The sequence below is a fragment of the Carassius carassius genome, chromosome 46, assembly GCF_963082965.1.
Source record: "Carassius carassius chromosome 46, fCarCar2.1, whole genome shotgun sequence".
NCBI classification, from domain to species: Eukaryota; Metazoa; Chordata; class Actinopteri; order Cypriniformes; family Cyprinidae; genus Carassius; species Carassius carassius.
In genome coordinates, this window is record NC_081800.1 from 7299862 (window position 1) to 7327176 (window position 27315).

The 27315-nt window shown below is 36.7% G+C and overlaps 1 protein-coding gene across 5 annotated transcripts in view; it reads left to right on the forward strand.

Annotated features, from left to right (window-relative positions):
- The first annotated feature begins 4823 nt into the window (after positions 1-4823).
- LOC132128914 (uridine-cytidine kinase-like 1) overlaps positions 4824-27315 on the forward strand; it is a 28219-nt gene continuing 5727 nt past the window's right edge. The window contains exons 1-9 of one of the 5 annotated variants that reach the window (XM_059540315.1): positions 4824-4908; positions 15116-15309; positions 15385-15491; positions 18488-18658; positions 19474-19545; positions 19622-19811; positions 19980-20041; positions 20998-21014; positions 24975-25073. In XM_059540315.1, the coding sequence (XP_059396298.1) occupies positions 4835-4908; positions 15116-15309; positions 15385-15491; positions 18488-18658; positions 19474-19545; positions 19622-19811; positions 19980-20041; positions 20998-21014; positions 24975-25073 (986 nt within the window). In that variant the 5' untranslated portion in view covers positions 4824-4834. Of the gene's footprint in view, positions 4909-6535; positions 6559-9382; positions 9694-15115; positions 15310-15384; positions 15492-18487; positions 18659-19473; positions 19546-19621; positions 19812-19979; positions 20042-20997; positions 21015-23732; positions 23753-24974; positions 25074-27315 lie in introns of those variants that run through there. The other 4 variants (XM_059540314.1, XM_059540318.1, XM_059540317.1 and 1 more) reach the window with 4 other exon arrangements.

Sequence of the window (27315 nt, forward strand, 5' to 3'; positions counted from 1 at the left end):
CTTTAACAGCTTTGAAATTTGGTTGTGCAATGTGCTTTCATTTTGTCTGGTTGTTTTTTATTGGAATAACAGCTTGTAGTGCTTAACGTAGAAGGAGTATACAGTGCAGACGATTAGATGAATTCAAATCAATGATAATAAATGACTACAAATGTGTTGGCAGGAAAAATCTAATCCTTCAAAGCATAGGAATGCCCTTTGACTTCTGTGATGTCATCAGTCCTTGCTTAAACTTAAGGGGTCATTCACAAAAAAAAGTTTTTGTGTTTAAAAATGCAAGACGAGAGGCAGAGGAATGAAAAACAAGTTTTAGAGATGGGGTTTTTTTTATAAACTTTTAATTACGGTGTCATGTAAGATGCATGACACACATGTCCATCTAGAGCATGTTTACATAGAAACCAGTGCAAACGCAAAAATGTGTCCTGTTTGAAGACTCAAACTGAAAAAAAAAGAAAATTTGGGTGAATCTCACAAAAACTGTCTGAATAATTTCACATCAAAATAATAGCAAATAAAAATTATTTTTTGCTAAAAGTAAATAAAGTTCTTTTAGGATTACAAATTTTTATGTGCAGTGGAACATCATTTTTATGACAGTTAATCACATTGTTCTTCCCAATTCTATGGGTGACTGTTTCTGCCAAAGAATAAAAAAAATAAATGATGTTTTATGTCGCAATTCTGACTTTTTTTCTCACAATTTTGAAAAGTCAGAATTATGAGATATAAACTCACAATTCAGAAGAAAAATGTCAGAATTGTGAAAAAAAAGTTTAAATCTTGCAAATTCTGACTTAATTTTTTTTTCCAGAATAGCGAGTTAATGTCTTGCATTTCTGTGTTTTAAATATCTTGCGATTCTTTTCCCCAAGAACTGTGAGAAACAAAATCCGAACTATGAGATATAAACTCAGAAGTAAGATAAAAAGGTCAGAATTTTGAGAAAGAGTCTCAATCACTTTTTCCCAAAACAAATTCCATGGTCAAAACAGGATTTTTGTTTTGTAAAAATAAATAAATAATAATAATAAAAAATATTATTTGAAATGTTTAGTTTTTGTACATTATGGTAGTATTTTTTTGTACTGCTTAAATAAATAATGAAAATTATATATATATATATATATATATATATATATATGTATTGCGGTAATGATTTTTTTTTTTTTTCGCTTTCGGTAAAAAGAAATTGGTAGGCAAATGTGCGTAATAATCGGGAAGATAATGTTACACTGCGATTTTAACTATGTTTATTATTACTTTTGTTTATGCAAAATTATTATTATTATTTGTATTTTTTTATTTTAGGGTAAAATTTGTCCATGTTTTTGCGAGATTCACCCATTTAGTTTACTTTTGATAGGAGTACAAGCAATGTTTGTGGAATGCACTTAAAGACCTCAGTTACTGTATGCAATAGTGAGAGTGTTTTGGGTGCACAAGCACGTGGTGTGAAGCATTGAAGAGCACAATCAGAATGGTCACTGCAGGCTTTATCCTGATGTTTCTGAATGAGAGTGCATCTGTCCAAAAACAAACGAGACGTCTGAATGGTCCTGATTCCACATACTGATTCCCAAGCTTCTGATTAAAGCCTGTTTGAGAAAAATGCTGGTATTGCACTTTAACCCCTCCTCCCCCTCCCTCCTTATCTTGCACTTTGCAGGCACTGTTAGGCTTCCATTCTCCAACCTTAAATGAGTGGCTCTGTGTTGTGAGATCTCAGATCAGTTTCCTTTACGTACTGTAAATCCACCACACGAGAGAAACTGATCACAGACGGGCCACCCCGAACGCCTGCCATGTGATCCGTGTGATACGTGCGAGGGAAGCCCGTCCTCCATTCCCCAATTAAGAAAGCAAATCTATGTCAAATAGGAAATGGAAATTATGTTTGAAGCCATAACAGTCCCCTTGAAGGTTACTTATGGAAGCAGTGTGTCTGTTTATTCTTCCTCAGTTTGTATAAAGATTGAAAAAAAATATATCATTTGCAACATAAATTAATTATGTATTCCAAAACCCTAATAATTCTAACTGAGGTACTTGAAATCATGAACAATTGCCATAAAATTATTAGCAAGGTTTAAAAAAAAGGATAAATTATAAAAAAAAATATATATATATATATATTTATCTAATGAGAAAAAAAGAATAAATTCAAAGTTGCATACGTTTATTTTATACTAATACTGATGTGATTTTAATCTCATAGTTGCTTAAGAAATCTAGGGTCACTATGTCTTGGGTTTAGACTAAAGGTGCTAGTAGCTTATCTACCTTATAGAATGTTGCGCATAAAATTGTGAAGCAGTTTGTCTACCTTGCCATCGAGTCCCACGTTTCTGACATGAAATACTGTAGCAGATCTTATTTAAAGCATCAAGCATTAAATGGCAAATAAAAATCTTCTGTGGCTTTGGTCACAGTGAAATCCCCCCCGTTGCACTGTACTTAGTCTGATAAAACATTAATGGTGAATCTCACAAAAACTGTTAAGAACATGTATCTTATTTCATCCCAAAATCTGGCAAAAAAAAAGTGAATTGTCATTGAAAGAAATATTTAAAAGGACAAATTGTCAATGCAAAAACAAAAATAATTAGTTAACCATTTTTAAACATTAAATGTTACTGAATTGCTAAATGTCTAGATGCATAAGCATCATTTTCTTTAAGCAAAATATATCTAAATGTAGTGTGCGTGGGTGTGTCACTTAAAGAAATTGATGTGTTGCAGTGAAATAATGCATTAATTTATAATTAAATAATTAATTATTATTTACTTTTAATAATTAATCTATTAATTTACTATGTCATGTTTCAATGTATTGAATTACTCTAAATGTCTAATTTTCTTTAAGCAAAATATTTTGCTTTATAATACAACCCTGACATGTTCTCCACATTTCTTACATCACATTTCATCCTCACCCCCTCACGGAAATATATAGTATAGTAAATGAAAATCTAAATTTACTTCATTACACTTTTTTACGCCGTCATTTGATTTTGCAGTAAAATGCAACATTAACATGTTCTTCAAAGGTTTGTGAGACTCACCCTTCGAAGGCACACATTCTTCTCGGGTCTATGAAACCTTTGACATAGACAAGCAATGTGCTTTGAGTTTATCCCAGTAGAATGTAAGTTTCTCAATAGAAGTTTAGTTGTCACACTATGTTGCCATCTCATGACACGAAAGGTGGCGTGTAGTTTACACTAGGAATATAGTGCGTGGCTTCAATTACCCGTCTTCCTAGATTATGTGGTGTACACATATGCAGACGTTGTACGATCATGACACTCCAACAGATTTATTTAAAAATTACAGCAATAGCTTGCAGTCAAACGCACTACTGCAACGGTTTCCAAAGCTTGGTGCGAACTGTATTCGCTTACTTTTGCTTCTTTGCTTCTTTCTTTGTGACATAGTTGCTTTAAACTATTTGAATATGATCGTGCGCTTTTCTATACAGGTCAAAGTACATGTTGAAAATGTCATTTTGTCCAAAAAGCTATACGCAGTGTGTGCGTGTGTGTGTGTGTGCGTGTGTGTATGCGAGCATGGATTTGTGTAGGTGTGTATTTCTGTATTTAGTGCACTTGTAATCCCATGAAATAGGCTTGAATATGGAGTGTTGGTAGAGATTTTGGTGAATTTGATTGTGTGCTGTGGAATTTTGTACTTAAGGGGGTCTGTAGAAAGTGGAGCCCTCTACCAGTTTTTAAAAATCATTCTTTTCATTACTTCAGCTTTTGTGTGAAATGAGGAATCCTGACGTTACAATTTGACCCATCAGAATTCTGACGGAGAACGTTCTCAAAGAAGTTTACAAATAGAAGTCCCTGTGTTTGATTTGAATTGAGTCTGAGCAGGCCCTGGTCTGAGGTACAACAGGATGATCCAAAAACATAGATTTTATTCAGATGCTCTAGAAACGGTCAAATCTATGAATACTTATTGAATAATCTCAGTAGTGGACAAAATGATTTTTTTTCTTTAACGTTTTTACATAGGTTGGCAAGAGTTCTGAATCTAAACTATTATTCTGTCTCTTTTTACCCTGGTGTATTAACTGTGCATTAATACCCCTCAAATAATTAATAAAATGTTGACAAAGATTTGACTGACTGACTTGTTTTCTTGTGTTTGTATGTATTGAATGTCAAATATCACCTCAAAATCAATTGAGGACAAATTTAATTTTTTTTAAATCTAATTCATAAAGTTAAATAAACATTCATATTATGTAAGTATTCATTTCTTTCAAATCTTACTGGCCCAAATTTTTTAACAGTATTTATGAAATAGCCTATATATCAATTCATTTATAAAAAAAATAAATAAAAAAAAGTAGGCCTATATAAATAAAATACATACCTTATTGCTGAGTTGTTGACTTAATGTATGTATAAACTATATTGCTGTTGTTTTTTAATAATATGTTTTTATATTCTATATAACGGTAGTTTATGTCTAAAATCATTTCAAAATCATATCAATATATAAAATGCATATACATAACTTAATTAATATATATATATATATATATATTACTGATATATATATATATAGGAATAGTAAGTGTAGGCTACAAGATGTTTTCCCAGTGGGATATTATTTTTAGTAAATTAGCTCAAGTTTAATTCAGAACAGAAAACGCTACCATGAGGTATCCCTGTACATACAATATTCTTAACACTTTACATTCTGGGATTTGTAGTTTGGCTGAAGAGACGCACGACCTTAGGAATTATGGAACTACTTATCCCAGCAGCATCCGTTGAGTCTACGTCGCAACAGCTGATTGTCAAATAAGAAACTAACAATGTCAGCTGTGTGCGCAGACGGAAGGCTCTCGGCGATGGAGTGCGGAGAGAAATCATCTGTGCGCCGCTCGAGGTATTAGGACTGCTGTTCTGTTTATTTGTCTCTATACATAGTTAGCATTTTATCGTGATGATAATGAAGCGTGACCTGTCTCGCGCGTGTCTAAAAGACTTTACAGATGCACACGTTAATAATACGCATATAGTAATATTCATAAACGTCTTCTAAATAACAATAAGTGTAGATACTTGTTTCGGCATAATTACAAATGTATGACCATGTTTATTCGTCTTTTTTAGTCTATTAGTATTATGTTGTGGGTCAGTCCACAAAACATACGGTCTTTAAATATGTTTAAAATGTATTTTCTTGAGAAGCATATTGGTGTATGACAGTGAAGCACATGGTGCCATGATCTGGCATTAGGTAGTGTCTGTTATTACTTATATGCAATATCATCACCGTTATTTCACCTAATTATGGTTTCATTACACATGTTCGGTTGGTCATGTATAGTCTGGTGTTTTGAACTAAGACATAGAATAATTTATTAAACGACAGAATAGTTTGCTATAAATAGATTCTAGAGTATAGTTCATATTTCTCGTCCTGTCCTGTGTGTTTGCGTCGAGGCGCGGCGCCGCGGCACGCCGCCAGAGGGCGCGCTCATGTGACTCATGACGAGCAGAGCTCCTGGTGCTGTACAGTCACACAGAGCCAGCTGCTGTTGGGGATGATCTCCATGTGTGTAAGCTTACATGCATGGGATTGAGGTGGAAAGAGGACATCTTGACATTTGGTGGCGAAACCTTATAGGAGAAGAATATGTTTAATTGGTTATTATTATCACACTAAGAATTATACAGCACATATAGCATTGCATCTATATGATTTTGGATCAGCTCTTCTGGGGTTTTTGATCTACTTCTTTTAGGTTGCTATATATACTGTACTGTACTGTTCAAAATTGGGCTCAGTAAGATTTTTTTTTTAAATAAATTATTACTTTTATTTATTATTATATTATTGCATTGATCAAAACTCATATTAAGGGTATTTATGATGTTACAGAAGATTTCTGTTTCTGATTAATTATGTTATTTGAAACATTCTATTCATCAAACAAATTCTGAAAAAAAATGAATTGAACAGTCCAAAAAAAATATTAAGTAACACAAATGTTTTTAACATCGAGTATAATAATCAGAAATGTTTATTGAGCAGCAACTAGAAATGATCAAATCAGCATATCAGAATGATTTCTGAATGATCATGTGACACTGAAGACTGGAGTAATGATGCTGGAAATTCAGCTTTGATCACAGGAATAAATTACGTTTTAAAGTATATTAACTCAGGCATAACATTATGACCACCTTCCTAATATTGTTGGTCCCCCTTTTGCTGCCAAAACAGCCCTGACCCGTCCAGACATGGACTCCACTAGACCCCTGAAGGTGTGCCGTGGTTTCTGGCACCAAGATGTTAGCAGCAGACCTTTAAGGCCTCTATGGATTGGACATCCCACAGATGTTTGATTGGATTGAGATCTGGGGAATTTGGAGGCCAAGTTAACACCTCAAACTTGTTGCTGTGCTCCTCAACACATTCCTGAACCATTTGTGCTTTGCGGCAGGGTGCATTATCCTGCTGAAAGAGGCCATAGGCACCAGGCAATACCGTTTCCATGAAAGGGTGTACATGGTCTGCAACAATGCTTAGGTACGTAGTACATGTCTCCCAAAACATCACACAGCCTCCGCCAGCTTGCCTTCTTCCCATAGTGCATCCCGGTGCCATGTGTTCCACAGGTAATTCATTATTCTTCCATTGCTCAGTTTTCCAGTTCTGATGCTCACGTGCTTGGTGCTTTCGGCATTGGACAGGGGTCAGCATGGGCACCCTGACTGGTATGAGACGGCTGTGCAGCCACATACACAATAAACTGTGATGCACTGTGTATTTTCAGACCGTTCTCATCCCGAGGCGTCATATACTGACCCTTTTGACATTTCGTCAACATCCTACGCACATGGCACCCTCTAGCGTCAAAGAAGCAGATAAAAATGGGCCAGAAGGCGCCTCCTAGCGGTCTAACCCTAACCCTAACCTTAACCCATAATCTGTGTCTCATATTGACGCTAGAGGGTGCCATATGCGTAGGATGTTGACGAAATGTCAAGAGGGTCAGTATATGACGCCTTGGGATGAGAATGCGTTAGTATTTTCTGTTGAATCTGACCCACGTGCATCAGTGAGCCTTGGCCGCCCATGACCCTGTCGCTGGTTCACCAGTGTTCCTTCCTTGGAGCACTTTTGATAGATACTGAGCACTGCAGACTGTGAACACCCCACAAGAGCTGCAGATTTGGAGATGCTTTGACCCAGTCATCTAGCCATATCACTATTTGGCCCTTGTCAAAAATGCTCAAGTCCTTACACTTGCTCATTTTTCCTGCTTTTAACACATTAACTTTGAGGAAATAATGTTGACTTGCTGCCTAATATATCCCACCCACTAACAGGCGCCGTGTTGAAGAGATGGTCAGTGATGTTCGCTTCACCAGTGGTGCCTCCATGAGCGCTCCGACGGACCTGAGATTTGACCTGTAAACATTTCAGCAGTTATTATAGGCCTGTGTGTCCCTTGTTTCTGTCGACTGAACCAGTCATGCCATTAATTATGAATGCATAATATCAATTTCTGCATATAAATTGTATGCCAAAAAGCTGAAAATAGTCAACAACAATTAATTTGTAGGCTCTTGTAGGTTTCATAATTGGTATTACAACTTATTCATGACAATTGTTTACTTTCAAGCGACCCGTAAAATTTTCAGTGAAAAGTACTTTAAAAGCATCTGTAATGCAATAAAGTAATTTTTTAAAGCTGTTTTAAAGCATTTGCTTCATGGATTTAAAAAAATAGGATTAATAAATAATTTACATATCAGACAAAATTGCCTTGCATCAAATCCTTTTAATTTTAAGGTATTTAGAACAGAGCAGCATACAAATTAGAAAATATAAGCAGCTATACAGTTATAGGACAAAGTTTTACATATATGCCATTGTAATTTGTGTTTTATTTTTTAACTGTGGAGAATTATAAAACCCAAATTATAGTCTGGCCAGTTTAGGCTTTTCCTTATTTTTATATCCATCATCCATATTTTATCCATCAATCATGGTGATAAAAAGAAAATACTTGCCATCTCCTCATTGAACGTGCGTTTACAGAGAAATGCATCTTTACAGATTACATAATGAAATAGTTTCTATTTTCGATTTGAATTATTTCATTTTAAAGTAGCTTTCTATATATTTTTATCTTGCTTGTGAGGCAATTCACTGAGTTTAGGTTCATTATTGTGAAGCACTCCTGCTCAAGACTGCAGAAAGTGCTTTATTTTATAAAAGCACAACATTTTGTTGATATTGATATAGGTTGCTTCCACCGTTAGAAAAAAAATGCAAGTGATCGCGCTTGCGTCTCCATGTCCTGCAGAGCGCACTTTAGCTTCCACTCTCACTTTTCCGTTACATACAAAACTGAACTATTTTAATAGCTGAAACAGTAGTATAAGGTTTTTTGGGAGAAGGGAGAAAAAAAGACTGGCCTGTATTTGAGGCCCGTGCAGGGCTCTAATCCACTTCATCCAACAATGTTGATATATATGTTTTACCATTTTGTTGAGTATAAATGTGTGACACATTCATTCTGATTTCACTGATCATTTGTGCCAAAAAAAATTATATATATATATATATATATATATATATATATATATATATATATAAAATAACTTTTTTAGAGTTAACTTGTTAATTTTGTGGAAACCTTGATCAAATATAAATAATATTAAATTCTTATTTTTTAAGGATTTGTTACCATTTATGTGTGTATGACAACTATATTATTGTCTTTTTTTTTTTGGCTGATTCTCTTAGTAAGTTTTGTGTACAAATAGTGTTATCATAATCAGTTGTTAATACTATTATTAATTATTAACTATTATTTAATAGCTATACTAGTATTACTATAATAGTAAAACATCTAATTATTGGGAATTTTTAATATGACTCATAGTTTTATATATGTTTGTGGATGTGCATGTGCTGTGACATTACATTCAGTACTGGCTGGGATACTGAGTTTCATCATGATGTTTGTGAGGGGTGTCCCGAGAGGGGGCCAGGTGGAGATATACGCCCCACAGGACAGGCTGGTTGATAAGGTGATGGCAGAGCCCTTGGGTGTAATGTAGAGAGCGCACAGAGCTCATGACACACCCAGCGTCACAGAGCAGCTTGATTGGTTTATGTTCCTCTCCTAAGAACACAGTTCAGAAGCGCTCCTCTCGATCTCTCCAGTCACAGTGTCTCAGACAGACCAGCTGCCCCATAAGAGGCCAGCGGAGGGGGCGTGTGCTCTGCCTGTTTCCAACCTGCTGCTATTAATACCACCCCCCAAACATAATCTGCAGGATAGGTTATCCTCTTACGTTTGTTGGCAGCGTCTATAGTAGCATGTTAGGGAGAAAGAAAGACTGAACAGTTTGTCTTGAATGGTCCCAGCTCACTAAACTCTTGAGACAGTGAAATCAAAACCAATCCGACGTAGAACGCACAGTTTTGTTTTCCTCCCCTCTGCTTGACTTTCGTTTTCTTCCTGTTCTCCTCGGCTTACCAGAGGACAGGCTCTCTGAGTGTCTGTGCATGCGTGCGTCCCAGCGGTTATATTAGCGTTGATCTTTCTCTGGAGCTCTCGTCTGTCTGCGCGTCCATCATGAACACACTCCCAGCGTACTCGGGAGCCAGGATCTCAGGCTGCTGGGCTCTTAGGGCAGATGGAAGGTAAGCCTGGTAGCTTAAAGTCATTTGCAGAGCACCTTTGTGTCCATCCTCAGGTGAGTTGGATGCTATTGAGTTGTTTTGTTGAGCAGTCTGCGCACATACTTGTATGGTAAATTCATCTGTTGCTGACAGGACTCTCTGCTTTCTATGTTTGCTTGCTAAGCTCATTTGCATCTGATTTGTGTATTTGCAGAGATCCTGAGTTTATGATTAGCACATCTGCACAATGGTGTGTTCTCATACTGTCCTTGAGTGAACTCATGATGCAAACCAGAAGTTGCTAATGTGCTTACATTTAAGTATTTAAGTGATAGTTCACCCAAAAAGGAAAAATCTGTCACGTTATTCATCCTCGTGTTGTTCCAGACCCATATGACTGACTGACTTCTGTGAAACATGAAAGGAGATGTTTTGAACAATGCTCATACTGCTCTTTTCCATTAGAAATTCAACCGTATGAAATTCTTGGTAATTGTTGAAACCTTTATTTGCTGGTATTGTAACAGCATTGAATTACTCTAAAAAATCTGGTTGATTTTGATTTACAAGCATTGTTAAAAGTTAAATAATAAAACAAGACACAGCAGGTAAACATATATCTTTCAACCAGATTAAAGTACAAAAGAGCACAGTTGTAAGAGAGCCGTAATAAAGAATCAGAACATTTTCAGCCAGTGTCTAGGTATAGTTTCAGGGTTGGCATGTTTTAGTGTAAACACTGTGAAACAAAAATAGGCTATGACATCTTTGAATATTTGGTGTCAGCAAATGCATATCAAATACAAACTTCTGAATGGAAACCTGAAAATACTGACCAATGTGAAATTCAAGAAGTTAAATTGCTCAAGCAAAAATTAAAATTTTCTGAACATTTACTTAACCTCAGGCCATTCAAGGTGTATATGAGTTTGTTTCTTCATCATCACTTGTTCACCAGTGGATCCTCTGTAGTGAATGGGTGCCGCCAGAATGAGAGTCCAAACAGCTGATAAAAACATCACAATAATCCCAGTACATCAGTTAACATCACGTGAAGCTGAAAATACCAGTTAATTTCTTGCCTCATTGCAATCTGTTAAGAATTACATGAATCTTGTAAATTCAAAATGGTTAAATTTGACAAGTTTTTTTTTAGTTTGCATCATTCGATATTACTGTTGGTAATAAAGTATATATATAGTTTACCTGTCATTTAAGATTTTCACCGTAAAACCACTTTTAAGAGCTATTCAAGCTTAAGCTATTTTGTTTATGAAATACATGAAAAGGTAATGGAGATCTGCAGGAAATTGAATTTTCAAGACATTTACACCAAGAGACCATATTGATGCATTGTGTTCCCTTTTTTAGTATATTCCTTAAATTCTCTTTAGGCTATTTGGTCTTAAAAAGGTCTTTAAAAAAAAGTCTTAAATTTACCAATAAAACCTGCCCAGAAACCCTGATCAAATTAATCTATTTGGCTGGTGCACTAAATCCAAAGTCTCCAAGTCATACGATAGCTCTATGTGAGGAACAGAATATTGTTACATTATTTACTGAGAATCCTGCCTTGAAAGTTGTGGTCACCATACATTTTCATTCTGTAGATATTTAAGTGTGTAGTGCAGCTTGGATAATCTGTAAATTCTCCTTTTGATTACCACAGAAGAAAGACAGACACAGTAAATGAAGACAGACTGTCATTTTGATGGAACTGTTCCTTTAAGAGAGACTTTTATGAATTGTACTTTACAAGTTTTTTTCTTTTTTTCTGAAGATGTAAGGGCAGGGTCCATAGTTTGTCATCTTATCTGGTATCACGCAGATAAACTAGAAAGCCAAGGTGATCTCTGTTCACACAAACAGAAATTCAAAGGCACACTCGCCACACAAGACATATTTTCTGCCTGATAAACCTGCTTTATTCTAGTTTTAGTTGTACCTTAGTTTGTACAGGTTCAAGGTCAGGGCATCGTGGGTTAGGTATGTAATCATGTTTAGGGAGTACGCAGTCATGCATCACATGATCTGACTGGTTTTTAAACCTATAGATGATTAGTTGAGAGAAGGCTGCGTGTTTTATTTCTTCTACTTAATGGACAGGTACATGCACGCATCTTCTGTGGACATTTGGCTTTCCCGTCTGCTTCAGTAAGTATTTCTCTTGAAAGCTTTCAGTTTCTTGCTGCTTCTGAACTCCTAAGGTGTGACGCACACTGCAGTGAGTGTCTCTGAGGCATCCACTAGGTTTATCTTGTATCTCTTTCATTGATTCACAACTCAATTAGTCCAGAAATGCACTTAGAAACCATTCCAGCAATCAGAAACCAGAGCTTGTTTTCAACAACCAAATGCACCATTAGTTCATAGTAATACAGGTAAATATTAATCACATGTGTAAGTGGTCACTTCACAGTCTATTTACACATATATGTGCTTATTATTTGAGTATTTAAATTAAATGTATATATATATATATATGTGTGTGTGTGTGTGTGGACAATGTAATGTTTGGGATTAATATTGGGCTTTAAGTAGACAGTTATTCTCCAGCTTTCTTGCTAGTACCTTTATGTCTATATTTGGTACCAAAAGTGGAATTATTTTCAGTTGTGATATGATTAAAGATGCATGCTTTATTTTTAATTGAATTAAAGGGATAGTTCACCTAAAATTAAAATTCTGTAATCACTTACTCCCCACTTGAGGGTGTCAAGTCCCTCCATTGAAATCCAAGTTTTCTGAAGAGAAATGGTCACTTTATATGAGGAACCGATTTATTTTGGCTTTTATTTGCATACAAACGTTGATCACCAGATGTGCATAGAGAACAACAATATGATAAATGAAAGCTCAACTATACTTGCTTTGCATATGAGAATGTACCTCAGGGCCTGAGAGTTATCTTTAATCACGCTATGCTTCCACTGCCCATACTTATGTTTTCATTATTAATAACAAGGGATGAATTGCTTGTTTAGAGCTAAAACAGTTGTTTAAACTGAAGTCAGTGGCTTTGCTCAAGCGGAACTGTCATTAACAATTTATAACCGACATGACAACACCGATATTTCAATTGTCTCAGTTTCACTGAACATGTTGTACCACATTTACAGGTTTAGTGTAATATGGGGCAGCTGTTGTTTGTGCCAGAGGCTACAATGTACTACTAAATGTATGATACCACTGCTATTAGATCTTGATAGAGTCTTTCCTCATTATTCTGGAAAAATAAGGACTCGACAAGGACAAACGACTCCGCATCAGTGTGGAAAAGTCTAAAGAAGATCACCAATTACAAGACACCACTCCCCAGCACTGTGGAGAATCAACGACTGGCAGACGATCTGAACAAGTTTTACTGCAGGTTTGAAAGAACACCCATCACCTGCCCTGAACGCCTCCCCAAACAACCGTTCACACCATTAACAACTCCTGCAACCCGCCCTGAACACATCTCCAATCAAGCGCTCTCAGCATTCACACCTCCTGCATCCCCCCTCTCCCCCACACCTGCAATACAGATCAGCGAGGATGCGGTGCGCCAGGTCTTCCGGAAGCAGAAAAGGAAAAAAGCACCAGGCCCAGATCATATTACACCAGCCTGTCTGAAATCCTGTGCTGACCAGCTGGCCCCCATCTTCACAAAGATCTTCAACAGATCGCTGGAGCTGTGCGAAGTCCCTTCATGCTTCAAACGCTCCACCATCATCCCCATCCCAAAGAAATCCAAAATTACAGGAATAAATGACTACAGGCCTGTGGCTCTAACGTCTGTGGTCATGAAGTCATTTGAAAAACTGGTGCTGGCCCACCTAAATGACATCACTGGAGCCTTGCTGGATCCTCTTCAGTTTACCTACAGAGCAAACAGGTCTGTGGACGATGCAGTAAACATTGGACTGCATTATGTTCTGCAACACCAAGACAGACCGGGGACCTATGTGAGGATCCTGTTTGTGGACTTCAGCTCGGCCTTTAACACGATCATGCCAAACCTCCTCCTGCCCAAACTAACTCAGCTCTCCGTGCCCACCTCCGTCTGTCAGTGGATCAACAGCTTCCTGACAGACAGGCAGCAGCTAGTGAGGCTGGGAAAATACACATCCAGCACCCGTACAATCAGCACCGGAGCTCCCCAGGGCTGTGTTCTCTCCCCACTGCTCTTCTCCCTGTACACTAACGATTGCATGTCTAAGGACCCCTCTGTCAAGCTCCTGAAGTTTGCAGACGACACCACACTCATCGGCCTCATTCAGGACGGTGACGAGTCTGCTTACAGACAGGAGGTTAAAGAGCTGGCTGTCTGGTGCGCTCTCAACAACCTGGAGCTTAACACGCTCAAAACAGTGGAGATGATCGTGGACTTCAGGAGAAACCCCCCTGCACTCCCCCCACTCACCATCATGAACAGCACTGTGACTGCAGTGGAGTCATTCAGGTTCCTGGGCACCACTATCTCTCAGGACCTGAAGTGGGACATTCACATTGACTCCATTGTGAAAAAGGCCCAGCAGAGGTTGTACTTCCTTCGCCAGCTGAGGAAGTTTATCCTGCCACAGGATCTGCTGAAACAGTTCTACTCCACCATCATCGAATCCATCCTCTGCACTTCAGTAACTGTCTGGTTCAGCTCAGCTTCTAAATCGGACCTCAGAAGACTACAGAGGGTAGTCCGGACTGCTGAGAGAATCATCGGTACAACCCTCCCTTCTATTCAAGAACTGTACTTATCCAGAGAGAGCAAAAGGGCTGTCAAAATCACTCTGGACCCCTCACATCCAGCACACTCCCTCTTTGAACTGTTGCCATCTGGTCGAAGCTACAGAGCCCTGAGCACCAGAACATCCAGACACAGGAACAGTTTCTTCCCTCAGGCAATCCATCTAATGAACAATTGATAAAAACTGTGGAACACACTACGCTATTTATATTTATATATACATACACTTATTTATCTAACACACATACTTAGCATACACTTGATTTTTTGCACATAATATACCTGTACATACATATGCTCATTGTTATATACCTGCCATACATTGTCAATTTGTATATTGTCGTTCCTTACCTACCTATTTGTATTTTTTTTTTATGTTTTATTCCATTTTGTGTTTTTTGTTGTGTCACTGTCATTATGTTGCACTGCGGAAATTCTGTCACGAAAACAAATTCCTCGTATGTGTGTACATACCTGGCAATAAAGCTCATTCTGACTCTGATTCTGGAACTGATTGAGATAGATGAAGCTGAACTGTCTGTTATCTACATGGTTAAAGGTACTTATAGCTGCATGGAGACATTGCCATGACAGTCGCTGAGTCACTTGATAACTTTGTACAGTTTGTGAACAGGAAGTCAGAATTGACAGGAAATAGCAGGACATGACTTGTCTTGTTCACTGTATCTCATATCCTCTTTTATTTTTTATATACAGTGGCAGTGGGGAAGGCTCTCTGGACAGGCTCCTCCCATCCATCAGCACCAGCCTGTCACCACGCAAGCGGACCACCAGCCAATGCAAATCCGAGCCTCCACTGCTGCGGACCAGTAAGAGGACCATCTACACCGCCGGACGCCCACCGTGGTACAATGAACACGGCACCCAGTCCAAAGAAGCTTTTGTTATCGGTCAGTGAATTTAAAAAATCAGTGCTAAATCATACACCACCACAATCTTTGTCGACCGTCTGTTTTTACCCACAGGGCTCTGTGGAGGCAGTGCCTCAGGCAAAACTACAGTTGCTCGTAAAATCATAGAGGCCTTGGATGTTCCTTGGGTCGTTCTTCTGTCAATGGATTCATTTTACAAGGTAACACGTCATCTCATTGGAAACCACTCGTGCATTAAATGTCCCTTCTGATTTATTTTGCATCTGTGTGTCTTTTGTGAGCACAGTTTTGGAGACAGGGCTTGTGGTTTTGAAGTAAGCGAAACGGCTGAAAAGAGCATAACGGTTCAAATAGATGAATTTTTTCTTCTGTTACAATTCCTTTGCAAGACTGAAGTTATACGGTACATGAAAAACTGACCCAAAACCTTTTTCTAGATTCCAGTGACCGCATTCACAAAATGTAGATACATTTGAAGTAGTACAAGTGGTTTTTCCACTTTTTCAACTTTAGTTAGTCTGTAATGTTGCTGTTTTCGCATAAAAAAAGATCTGCAAAGTTACAATGCTCAAAGTCCAATTCAAAAGGAGATACTTTATTTAACAGAAATCACTTTTCAAAAACTACAATGAACGACTTGTTTGGACTACAACGCATATTTTCTGGGATTTGTGATATCATAAAGATAGACGAATGAGACGAGACCTGGTTGAGCTGCACTAGAGAAGACAATGAGTGTTATCCCTATGGCAGAGACACGCTAGTGTTCCCAAGACAGACGAGCTTAGAGTGCTTACAATCACATGGGTTTAAATCGCATTCAAATTGATTTGATTTTGACTTAATATTTACACTGACACATACATGACATTTCCCGGCCAGGTGCCGAGTGCTGTCAATCACACTTAAGCACACACTGGCCCCGCTAGCCAATCACAGCACTTCTCATTTTCCAGAAGGCGGGCCTTCATTTGTACTGGAAATACTCGAGCTGTTCATGCCAGACTGAAGAGAGAGGTGTTGTTATAATGTGAAATATGTGAAAAATAATGTACTTTTCGAACAACCTAGTATGAGAGCCTGTTCTAGTACACCCCAAAACAAAATCAAGACTTTGTAAAAGAGCATAATAGGACCCCTTTAAGAAGTTCTCAAATACATCATAACAAGGGCACAGAGTCTATGCAGTGAGCTTCACATACTTCTGAAAATCCAGAGTTTAGTCGATCCTGATCAGCAATCAGTGTCACAGTTGTAAACATAACGGCTTTGTTTCCAGGTAAAGTTTTGGGGAATACAAAATATTCTAAGTTAGAAATTAAGAAGAAGAAAAAATAATTTTATGACCAGGAATGCTTTGTGAATCTGGCCCCAAGTAGTCAGACTCAGGTACTTGTTGTTTTGCAATCTTATTTGACTTGTTTACTTGGATTGAATCAAAACTATCTTACAGTATATCTGAGCTTCTTCACAGTTTCAGAAAAGTATGTCTAAAAATTTGGCAGGGTGTCATATATTTTCGCAATTTGTGTAAATCAGTGTGGAAATCCAGATGTGAGAATATAAAAACATTCATGCATCTGTTCATGTATGAGAGAGAGAGAGAGAGAGAGAGAGAGAGTGTGAACAGGAGCCATTAGTGTACTTAGAGTTATATAATGCATTAATTCCTTGAGGCAGCTATTTTAGACTAGTTAGGCATTTGTTTAAACAGTTCACTAGCTGTTGGTGCATAGCTGAAGAGGAATCATTACATTTGTATGAGATGGAAATGGCAGAATCACACAGCCAAAGAAGTAAATCCATGAGTGTGTGTTTGTGTACATGTACCTGTGTGTTAATGTTCCTCCTATATTTAGTTCAGCTGACCTAAGCCATGTGCCCAGCAGGAGGACAGGGGGTAATAATACCACACACACGTCATCTGCTCAGTGGACTGGCACTGTGTCTGCATGCAGAGGGGCAAAAACCTTCAACTTACTGTAAAGACCCAAAATATATCCCTCCATATTCTCCGTGTGTGTGTGTGTGTGTGTGTGTGTGTAATGTTTTTTTAATTGTGTAAACTAATACACTTCTAAAAATGCTTAAGTTTGAAAAAGAAAAAAAATATTACTAAATATTTTAGTCAAAAGGTGTGAGAGCAGTCTGTGTCTCTGTTTGCCCAACATTTCTGCACATCTGAATTATCTCTAATACAATGCACAAGCATTCAAAAATTTGGGGTTGTATGATTTATTTATTAATTTATTTATAATTATTTAAAAATGTTTGTGTGTTTTGTCTTATGCTTAACTTATGCTTTTATACTACATTTGTTTGATAAAATACAGTAAAAACAGTCATAGTGTCAAATATTATTAAAATAAAAAAATAACTGCTTTATTTTTGGATATATTTTGAAATGCAATTTATTCCTGTGATGCAAAGCTAAATTTGACTCAAGTCTTCAGATCCTTCAGAAATCATTATAATATGCTGCTTTATATCTGTTTACTGCTCGATTAACATTTCTTGTTGTTATTTATATTGAAAACCTTTGTGCTGCTTCATATTTCTTACATAGTGTTTTTTTTTTCTTTTCAGGATTCTTAAAATAATAGGAAATTCAAAAGAACAGCATTTATTTGAAATATAAATCTTTTGTCACTTTTGATCAGTAAATTTAGCCTTGAATATTAATGAGTATTAATTAAAGCAATAATTTAAACCTAAAAAAGTCCTACTGTCCGACACCAAACTTTTGCATGGTAGATAATGATATATGTGCAATAATAACAATAATAATAATTAACTTTTATTTTCTCCATTTCTTATCAGATTGCTTTTGCTGTTGTTTTTATTGGGGTATTAAACCTCTCATGGCTGTGTGTTACAGTGATTTTTATCATAGTTGACCCCTTTGCATCACCTTTGGTGAAGACACTGTAGTGAAAACACCACTGCATTGCACAAACCCTCCTGGCTGATGATGTTTACTAAATGCATGATTTGCAATGGCAACTATGTGAAGGAAACTGGTGTTGTGTGTCTTGCTCAAGGACAGTGAGTTCATAGGTCAGCCCTTGTCTGTTTTGAACCTACATCCTTTGTTGCCAGCCTTGATCTCTAAGCAGCAGGCCACTCCGCTGGCAGATATTTGATCTGAAGTCAGAGGTGTAACCTCGGTGCGTCTGCTGTGACGTGTTTCCTGCAGGTTCTGACGGCCGAACAGCAGCTGCTGGCTGCTAATAATGATTACAACTTTGACCATCCAGACGCCTTTGACTTCAGCCTGCTGGTGCACACTCTCCGCAAACTCAAGCAGGGCAAGAGCGTGAAGATCCCGGTGTATGACTTCACCACACACGGACGGCAGAAAGAATGGGTGAGTGAAACACACACACACGGAGAGATTCCTAAACTGGGCTGTGAGTTCATGAAAAAGCTAATAACTTATAAAATCATTAAAAAAAATTATTTATTTAATAAGTATAATTAAATGATAAAATATAAAATTAAACTAACTAAAAATAAATATTTAAATTAAATAAAACATGTTAAATATTACATAAAATAAAATAAGAAAAATAATTGTAAAACGTAATAAAATAATTTAATTGTTAAATTAAAATAAATATTAAAAATACATTAAAAAATGTTTAACTGAAAACGAATTATTTTAAATAATAACGAAATCATAAACATAAAATAAATCATAAAAATAAACCATTTTAAAAACTAAAAGAAATTTAAATAAAATGCTTGCTTTAAAAAACTGCATGCCTTACCTGCAGTTTACTTGCATGTCATGTGACCATTAACCAAAACCAGACAGCCATGAACATGCAAATGTTGTTCAATTATTAAAATCAGGAGTACTTGAAGTAAATATTTTAGGTCAAAGGTCAAAAAACTTCAGTAAGCCCTGTTATATAAAAGCAAAAAAAAAAAAAACTAACTTAGCTAACATAATAATAATAAACACTGCATTAGCTTTTCCATTAACTATAATATTACATGATTTAATCTTATCATTTCAGCACACAAGCCTTCATCAAGATTTATATAAAGCCTGTGTTGAAATAAAGTTTGCTTTCTCTGCTAGAATCAAACTTTTATTTTTTTCAAGCACAAAAAAACAATTATATAAAGAATAACTATTTTCCGACCCATTTTTAATCTCTGTTTATCTGCTTGCAGAAAACGGTGTATGGGGCGAGTGTCATTATATTTGAGGGCATCATGTCATTTGCAGATAAAGAGCTGCTGAAGGTAAACCTCATCAGATCTGTCATGATGTGGTTATTTCTTCAGCTGGAGCTGATCTGGAGCACCGTCTGTGTTTCAGCTGCTGGACATGAAGATCTTCGTGGACACAGATTCTGACATCCGGCTGGTACGGAGGCTCAGGAGGGACATCACCGAGCGCGGCCGGGACATCGAGGGAGTGATCAAACAGTACAACAAGTTTGTGAAGCCAGCCTTTGAGCAGTACATCGAGCCCACCATGAGACTGGCAGATATCGTGGTGCCTCGGGGTGAGTTCACTCTGACAGATGTCAAGCACTTTGAAATATAGGATAAAGTCTCCTGATCTCTACTACACATTTGTGCGGTTTCACAGTGCACGTATTGCATACTGTAGCAGTAGTGCTAGTATGATTTAATAATGCTTAGCTTGAATTCCTGTTCTTCATTTCCTGTAGGTGGCGGTAACATGGTGGCCATTGATCTTATAGTGCAGCATGTACACAGTCAGCTGGAGGAGGTAAGATCCACAGACACGCTGAGAAGATTTATATTAGCTTCCCTATCTAAAGCATCACTTCATCATGGTGGCTCTGGTCATGAAGAACTTCATGTGTGTAATATCGCCCCCTTCTGGGTGAAATATTTTACTTACAAACTCACTGTAAAGCAGTGCTTCTCAACTTTTACTAAATAAAGCTCCACACTGTCAACACAATATTCCAGGATGCCTATTAAATATCATTTTAACTATAACATATATATAATTGACAATTAATTGTAAATGTCATTATGATGAAATTTATAGAACCAAAAAAGTCTTGACATTTGTGAACAAATTGGTATAAAATTTACAAATTGCAATTAATTAACAGTTTTATATATATATTCATATATATATATACATTCACCAATATTTCCTGAGTTCTACTGATTATGAATCTTACATTCATCTTCATTGTTCCCCCTAAAGTGTTTTTTTTTCCTGTGGTTTATTAGAGCAGTAATCAGTGTGCACCTCATGGGAAATAGTTTTAATAATGCTTATGGTTCTGGATTGGGAATGCTTTGCAGTGGACTAATATTTGTCATGTGGTGGTTTGTATCACTGACCGTAATATTAAAAGGCAAATGATGTTACTTGTTTCCAGGCCCACAGGGAATCTGCACTCACATATTTCATCAAAATACAAACACTCGTCCTTCAGAGATCTTTATGTTCCTGGCCTTTGTGTGTGTGTTGAATATTTGGATCAGTTTGATGATATTTCCAGTTATTAGTAAGAATGTAATACTCTCAGCTCCCTGAAATCAGAGATTTCCTCCTAAAATCAGCTCAGAAAAGTCCCTTTAAAGCAGATTCTGTGTGGGCCTGTTCATTTTCTGTAATACTGGTGACTGGTTTTGTTTGGCCGTGCTTCCTCACCGCACTGGATTGTTTTCTCGTCTTCTCTTCCTCCCCTCGCGGTGGCACAGCGTGAACTCAGCGTCAGGTAGAGTAGCACTGCTCATCATCTTCTCACTTCCTGTCACTGCCTGCACAGCCGCGTTTCACAGAGGTGTCCCCTCAGCACTGATCTGGGCTCAGTCCTGTTGATCAGATTGAGAACTGAGAATGATATTCAGAGCAGGAGAGAGAAGACTGGCCTCAGATCAGTCCATGGGGTAACTTCTACCATCCTCTGAAGGAATCTTCCTCCTCCTGAGCCCTGCTGCACTTCCTGTCCTGAACAAACGAGGGCAGCGTCTCTTTCTGTTGACGGCTCTTTATAAGCATTCAGCATCGGTCTGGTTCAGTTTTTTACATTTGAATGTCATGAAGACACATCTGACATATTTCACCCCAACATCATTCTGTTTTTAGCTGATTTGAATTTAATTCAGTGTTATTTCTGTATTATTTATAGCCTAATATTGTATTTTGTTTTATATTTTGAATTAGCTTCTATTTTTATATTTTCAATTTTCTTTGTAATTCTAGTTTAAGTCTTAGCAATTTCGTTAGGCCCATTTGTCAGTTTATTAGTGTTTTAAAAGTAGTTCTGTATAGATTAACTTTTATTTCAGTTTCAAATGTAGTTTTAGTGCTTTTTGTACATCGGTTTATATTCAATATTTAATAATAATAATTTAAAATATTTAAATATTAATTTAAAATGGATAATATTCAATCTCAAATACAAATATTTAATGTATAAATCATATATAAATTATAAATTATTTAATTTAATTTATTATTTATTTTAGATATTATTTGTTTTTAGTTCTAGTCATTTTAGTGCTTAAATTTATTTAAGTTTTTTCATTAAGGTTTTTCATGCAATATTTATTATTTATTGCGGCTTTATTTTAATTACTAAAAATGAGTTTCAGCTTTAGTTTTAGTTAACAGTAAGAATATTGATATATTTTTTTAAATTTTATTTAATTTAGTTGATTTTTATATTTATTTTATATATATTTTTAGATTATTTGATTGTATTGTTAATGTATTTTTAAAATTGTATTTTTTTAATATATATTTTTATTTGATTTGATTTGGGGGTAAAATGTGACCCAGAAGTGTTCTTGACTCATTTTTCAAGATCATTCTTATTTTTCATTAACATGAGAACATATGGCATTGTCCAAAAACAATATAAGAGCCAAGCTTTCTTCTTCCATACATACCCACACTAATATATTCACAGCTATGATGTTTGAGCAGCAGAGCATCATGGGATGGGCGTCTCATGACATGATCTAATACGGGAGGATAGATGCTCATGTCTGCAGTCAGGAGGGAGGCAGATACCTTCTGTTTTTCCATCCTTCAGATACCCTCCCTGCATGCTGCGTCTAAAAATACTCCACTCTCTTCCTCCCCTTGACCTCTCTTTCTCTTACTTTCTCTTGCTCTCTCTATCTTTCCCCTCTTGTTTTCTCTCTCTCATGGTTGTCTCTGTAGCTATTGTTGAACACGGCGTCTTGCACGCACTGAAGTTTCCTATGTCTACTACAAAGTTTCATTTTTCCGATGGGCTAGAAACGACAGCTCATGAGTGTGTGTGTGTGTGAGAGAGAGAGAAAAGACAGAAAGGAGAGGAAGAGAGAGAGAGAGAGAGAGAGAGAGAGAGAGAGAGAAACATGAGGAAGTACAGCCCCCGACACAGGATGTAGCAGACCTTTGTGTAAGTGAGTGTGAATGAGAGGATGACAGCTACAACAGGACATTTTCTCAAGAAATACAACAACCAAAGATGCATTTGCATGCTACTGTCACAGCTTAAAGGAATAGTTCACTTAAACAAAAATATGAATTAGTCATTTATTCACTTTAATGCAATTTTAAACTCATATGACTGATTTTTGTAGGGCTTGGTATCACATACTACTTCACAAGACATGATATGTGTAGTGATGCATCACAATATGATACATGAATTGTGATTGAAACTGAGAGTGTGAGTGTGCCATGAATCTCTCTGGTGAGAGTCCCTTCACTTTTTTTCTGTACTATGGCCAGTCTTTCAAACACAAATGTAGGTATTTTTAATGAAAATTGAGAGATTTCCGTCCCTTCACTGAAAGTCTGTTCCACCAAAATGTTGATGATTCAAAAAATTCATATTTCATTTGAGTCAAACGGTTTAATTTGTTTATATGATGAACACATTTAAGTTCGGCTTTTATTCTCTTGGAAACATTGATCACTGCACAGACATATCAAATATATTAAATGGAAACTCATTTAACATGCATGATGGTGAGTAAATTATGACCAAAATTTTTGGGTGCACTGTCCCTTTAAGACAAGGTCAGTGACATCAGACTTCATTTGTTCCATTACTAATCATCATTGGCATCTAACATAACTCGCCATATTTGAACATGCATGAAAGACTGAAGTTTCCCCACATACCGTAAGGCTTCAGAAGGCTTGCATCACGTAACATTTATAGGTTTTTTTATTTTATTTTGCCCCTAGAAGCAGCTGGGATACTTTGCTCCTTTTGTATTCCGTGATGACTAAATTTTGGGGTGAACTGCACCTTTAAAATGAGTCATAATCAGTGTTGGATGATTTGCCCACAGATCATGCCGTTCACAGCGGTCACACTCTTGTGACCACCTCGTCCTCCTTCACCTGATAGTGTGTGACGTCTCTCTTCTTTTCCCTCTCTTTCTGTTGTCATTGTCTGTTTTTCTGTTGTTTGTCACTTCACCCACAGAGAAAGCTCCGCTGGGATATGTGAGGAGATTTGCTTATGATTTAATTTTGTTTCTCTATTTATGCTGTTGTATTACAAGCCATAAGTAGAACAGCAGGGATCTTGGTGTGCTTTCCAAAGACTGCATATTGTCATATCTAGGTTTTAATGACGCAGTAATATGATGACATGACTGTTCTGCTTGAGTTTGTCAGAGTTTACATTGAAGGCAGTGTTTTGTTTGTTGACAGGATGCAGTCTTTGACCAGACTGCTTGTGAAATTGAATCATGGGATACTCCCCAAAAAAGCCTGACCTACTCGGAGCTCATAAAGCTGTGATTAACCAGTAGTTTTTGTAAGATGGAGTGAACAGTGGCTTCAAAAATTTGGGCTCGGTTTAAATTTTTTTTTGATTTTTTGTTGAAAGAAGTCTCTTATGCTCAGCATTTGTTTAATCAAAATACAGTAAAAATGGCAATATTGTGAAATATAAAAAATTTATTATAAATGTTTTCTATTTGTATACATTTTAAAATATAATTTATTCATACGAGTCAGTGCTGAAAAAAAAAGCTTTCAGCACCATTACTCCAGTCATCAGAGTCACATGATCCTTCAGAAATCATTATAATATACTGACTTGATGCTCAAGAAACATTTATTATCAATGTTGAAAACAGTTGTGCTGCTTTATATTTTTGTGGAAATTAAACATATGTTTCAGGATTCTCTCAGGATTATATTAAAAGTTAACTTTTGATTAGTAATATGCATTGCTATGGACTTCATTTGGGCAACATTTAAGGCGATTTTCTCAATATTTAGATATTTTTGCAACATCAGATCCCAGATTTTCAAATAGCTGCATCTCGACCAAATATCGTCCGATCCTAATAAACCATACATCAATGGAAAGCTTATATATTTCGAAAAATGTACACTTTTTACAATGACAAAAAGTGTCTACATACTTTTTGAGGCCACCATAGATATATATAACTAAACACTAATTCATAAATGGGTCAGTTTATCATTTGGGGATTATCCTTTGGTCATATAAATCATTTCTCTATGCTTATAAATCCACGCTTTGCACACCGCTCTAACATTTAAATGATAGTGTTTGGATGACACTAGTAGTTATTGTGTGAGCATGTGTCTCTGTCCGCATATGTAGTGTTGGAATGAACGTACCATTTTAATCCACTGCGTTGACGGCTTCCTGTCTGTTTCTGTCTCTCGCCGGTGATGATGCTAACAGGGCGGCCCTGGCGTCTGCCCATCAGGCCCAGCCCCTTCCACAGACCCTCAGTGTTCTGGAGAGTACACCGCAGGTCCGCGGCATGCACACCATCATCAGGTCAGACACACACACACACACACACCTATGCCACAGCAGTGTACGCCAGTACTTAAAGTATCCAGACTAACCATACAGCATCTCATATGACTGTTCAGCTGTCAAATAACATTGGAGGACCTAATGCAAAACAAAATGATAGTTTTAATGCTTTTAGTTAAATATTTTTATTTGAAGTCATCTGTAGGCTAGTGCAGTACTTCTCTACTGGTCTTGCTTCAAAACCCATAATTTATATTTAACACCCAGCCCAATAGAGTACTAAAATGTGTATTGTGCAAAAGCGGACAAAATGATATACAAAGAGAACATTCAGTTTTGTGAATGCAAACAACAGCAGGAGTGTGACATCATAGCCTATGATGTGCTACTGGAGTTTTTTCATTTTATTTTGCTTAAGTTGCAGTCTGTAATAGCCTGGGATTACACAAGATCTGTAGTTTAGAACTGTAGTTAAGTTTAGGGTTGGGAATCGTTATAAACTTTCCAATTCCAGTTCCATTAAAATCATTAAACAACTATTTAAAAAATTCAAAAGCACAATGGACCAACCCCAGCAGATGACATTGCACCTCAAATCATCACAGACTTTGGAAACTTAACACTGGACTTCAAGTAACTTGGGCTATGAGCTTCTCCATCCTTCCTCCAGACTCTAGGACCTTGGTTTCCAAATGAAATACAAAACTTGCTCTCATCTGAAAAGAGGACTTTGGACCAGTGGGCAACAGTCCAGTTCTTCGTCTCCATAGCCCCGGTAAGATGCCTCTGACGTTGTCTGTGGTACAGGAGTGGCTTAACAAGAGGAATACCTCAACTGTAGCCAAATTCCTCGACACGTCTGTGTGTGGTGGCTCTTGATGCCTTGACCCCAGCTTCAGTCAATTTCTTGTGAAGTTCACTCAAATTCTTGAATCCAGTTTGCTTGACAATCCTCATAAGGCTGCAGTTCTCTCGGTTAGTTGTGCATCTTTTTCTTCCACACTTTTTTGTTCCACTCAACTTTCTGTTAACATGCTTGGATACAGCACTCTGTGAACAGCCAGCTTATTGGCAATTAATTTTTGTGACTTACACTCCTTGTGAAGGGTGTCAATGATTGTCAGAGACCATTCTGAAGGCTCAGGAAACATTTGCAGGTGTTTTAAGTTGATTAGCTGATTGGCATGTCATCATATTCTAATTTGTTGAGATTGTGATTTGGTGGGTTTTTGTTAAACGAGCCAAAATCATCACAATTAAAAGATCCAAAGACTTAAACTACTTCAGTCTGTGTTCATTGAATTTATTTAATACACGAGTTTCACAATTTGAGCTGAATTACTGAAATAAATTAACTTTTCCTTGACATTTTAATTTATTGAGAAGCAACTGTATACAGTAAAAATGCATATTTGGGTCATATATTCTAAGAAGTAGGTTAGAATCTGTGATAGCAAAGTACAGTAAATATTCACACCGGTGGATACTCCACCACACCATACTCCTCAAAACATCAGATTCATCCACACTGGAGCACAACCCACACAAGGAAGATAATTCTGCAAACAGCTGCCATTGCAGGTTTTCAAACAGATGGCGACAAAGAGTCAAAACTGACGGACTGCAGCTCTAATCTTAGTTTTGTTTTTGCTTTTAATTTTGTTAGTTTTTTGCTTTTGAAATTTTCTTGGGTTTTTTTTTGTGTTTTTTTCCATTTTAGTTTTTTTTTGCTTAATTTTGTTCTTTGTTTTTTAATGTTTTATGTTAGTTATTTTTGGTTTTGGTTTTGCTTGTTTGTGTATATTTAAAAAAATATATAGATTTTTATTTTTGGTTTATTTATTTTTAATTTTGCTTTCTCCCACCCTCTCAGAACATATAAGTGACCCATTATTGGGTGGAAATTGTCCCTCCCCCTCATGCTACCTGTGACCAACTACCAATATCAAGAAGCAGAAGACAGTGGCTGAAATGTACTCATTTTGAAAGTTTTTTTTTTTTTCGTTGCTTTCGTCCATGTCACAGGCTGTGCGTGGTTATGACAGGCTATAACGCAAATGGCTATTGCATACTAAAATAGGGCAATCACTACTATATTTCCTGCCTTAATGGCTGTTAGGAAAATGAAGTTGGTCCATTTGTTTTATAGTCTGAAATTTCTGATGAATGTTAGGTTTACCAGTAAAAGTATATATATTATATAAAATCTTTAGAATATTTTTTTTACACGGTTATAAAAAAAATCTTCCATGTTAATTTG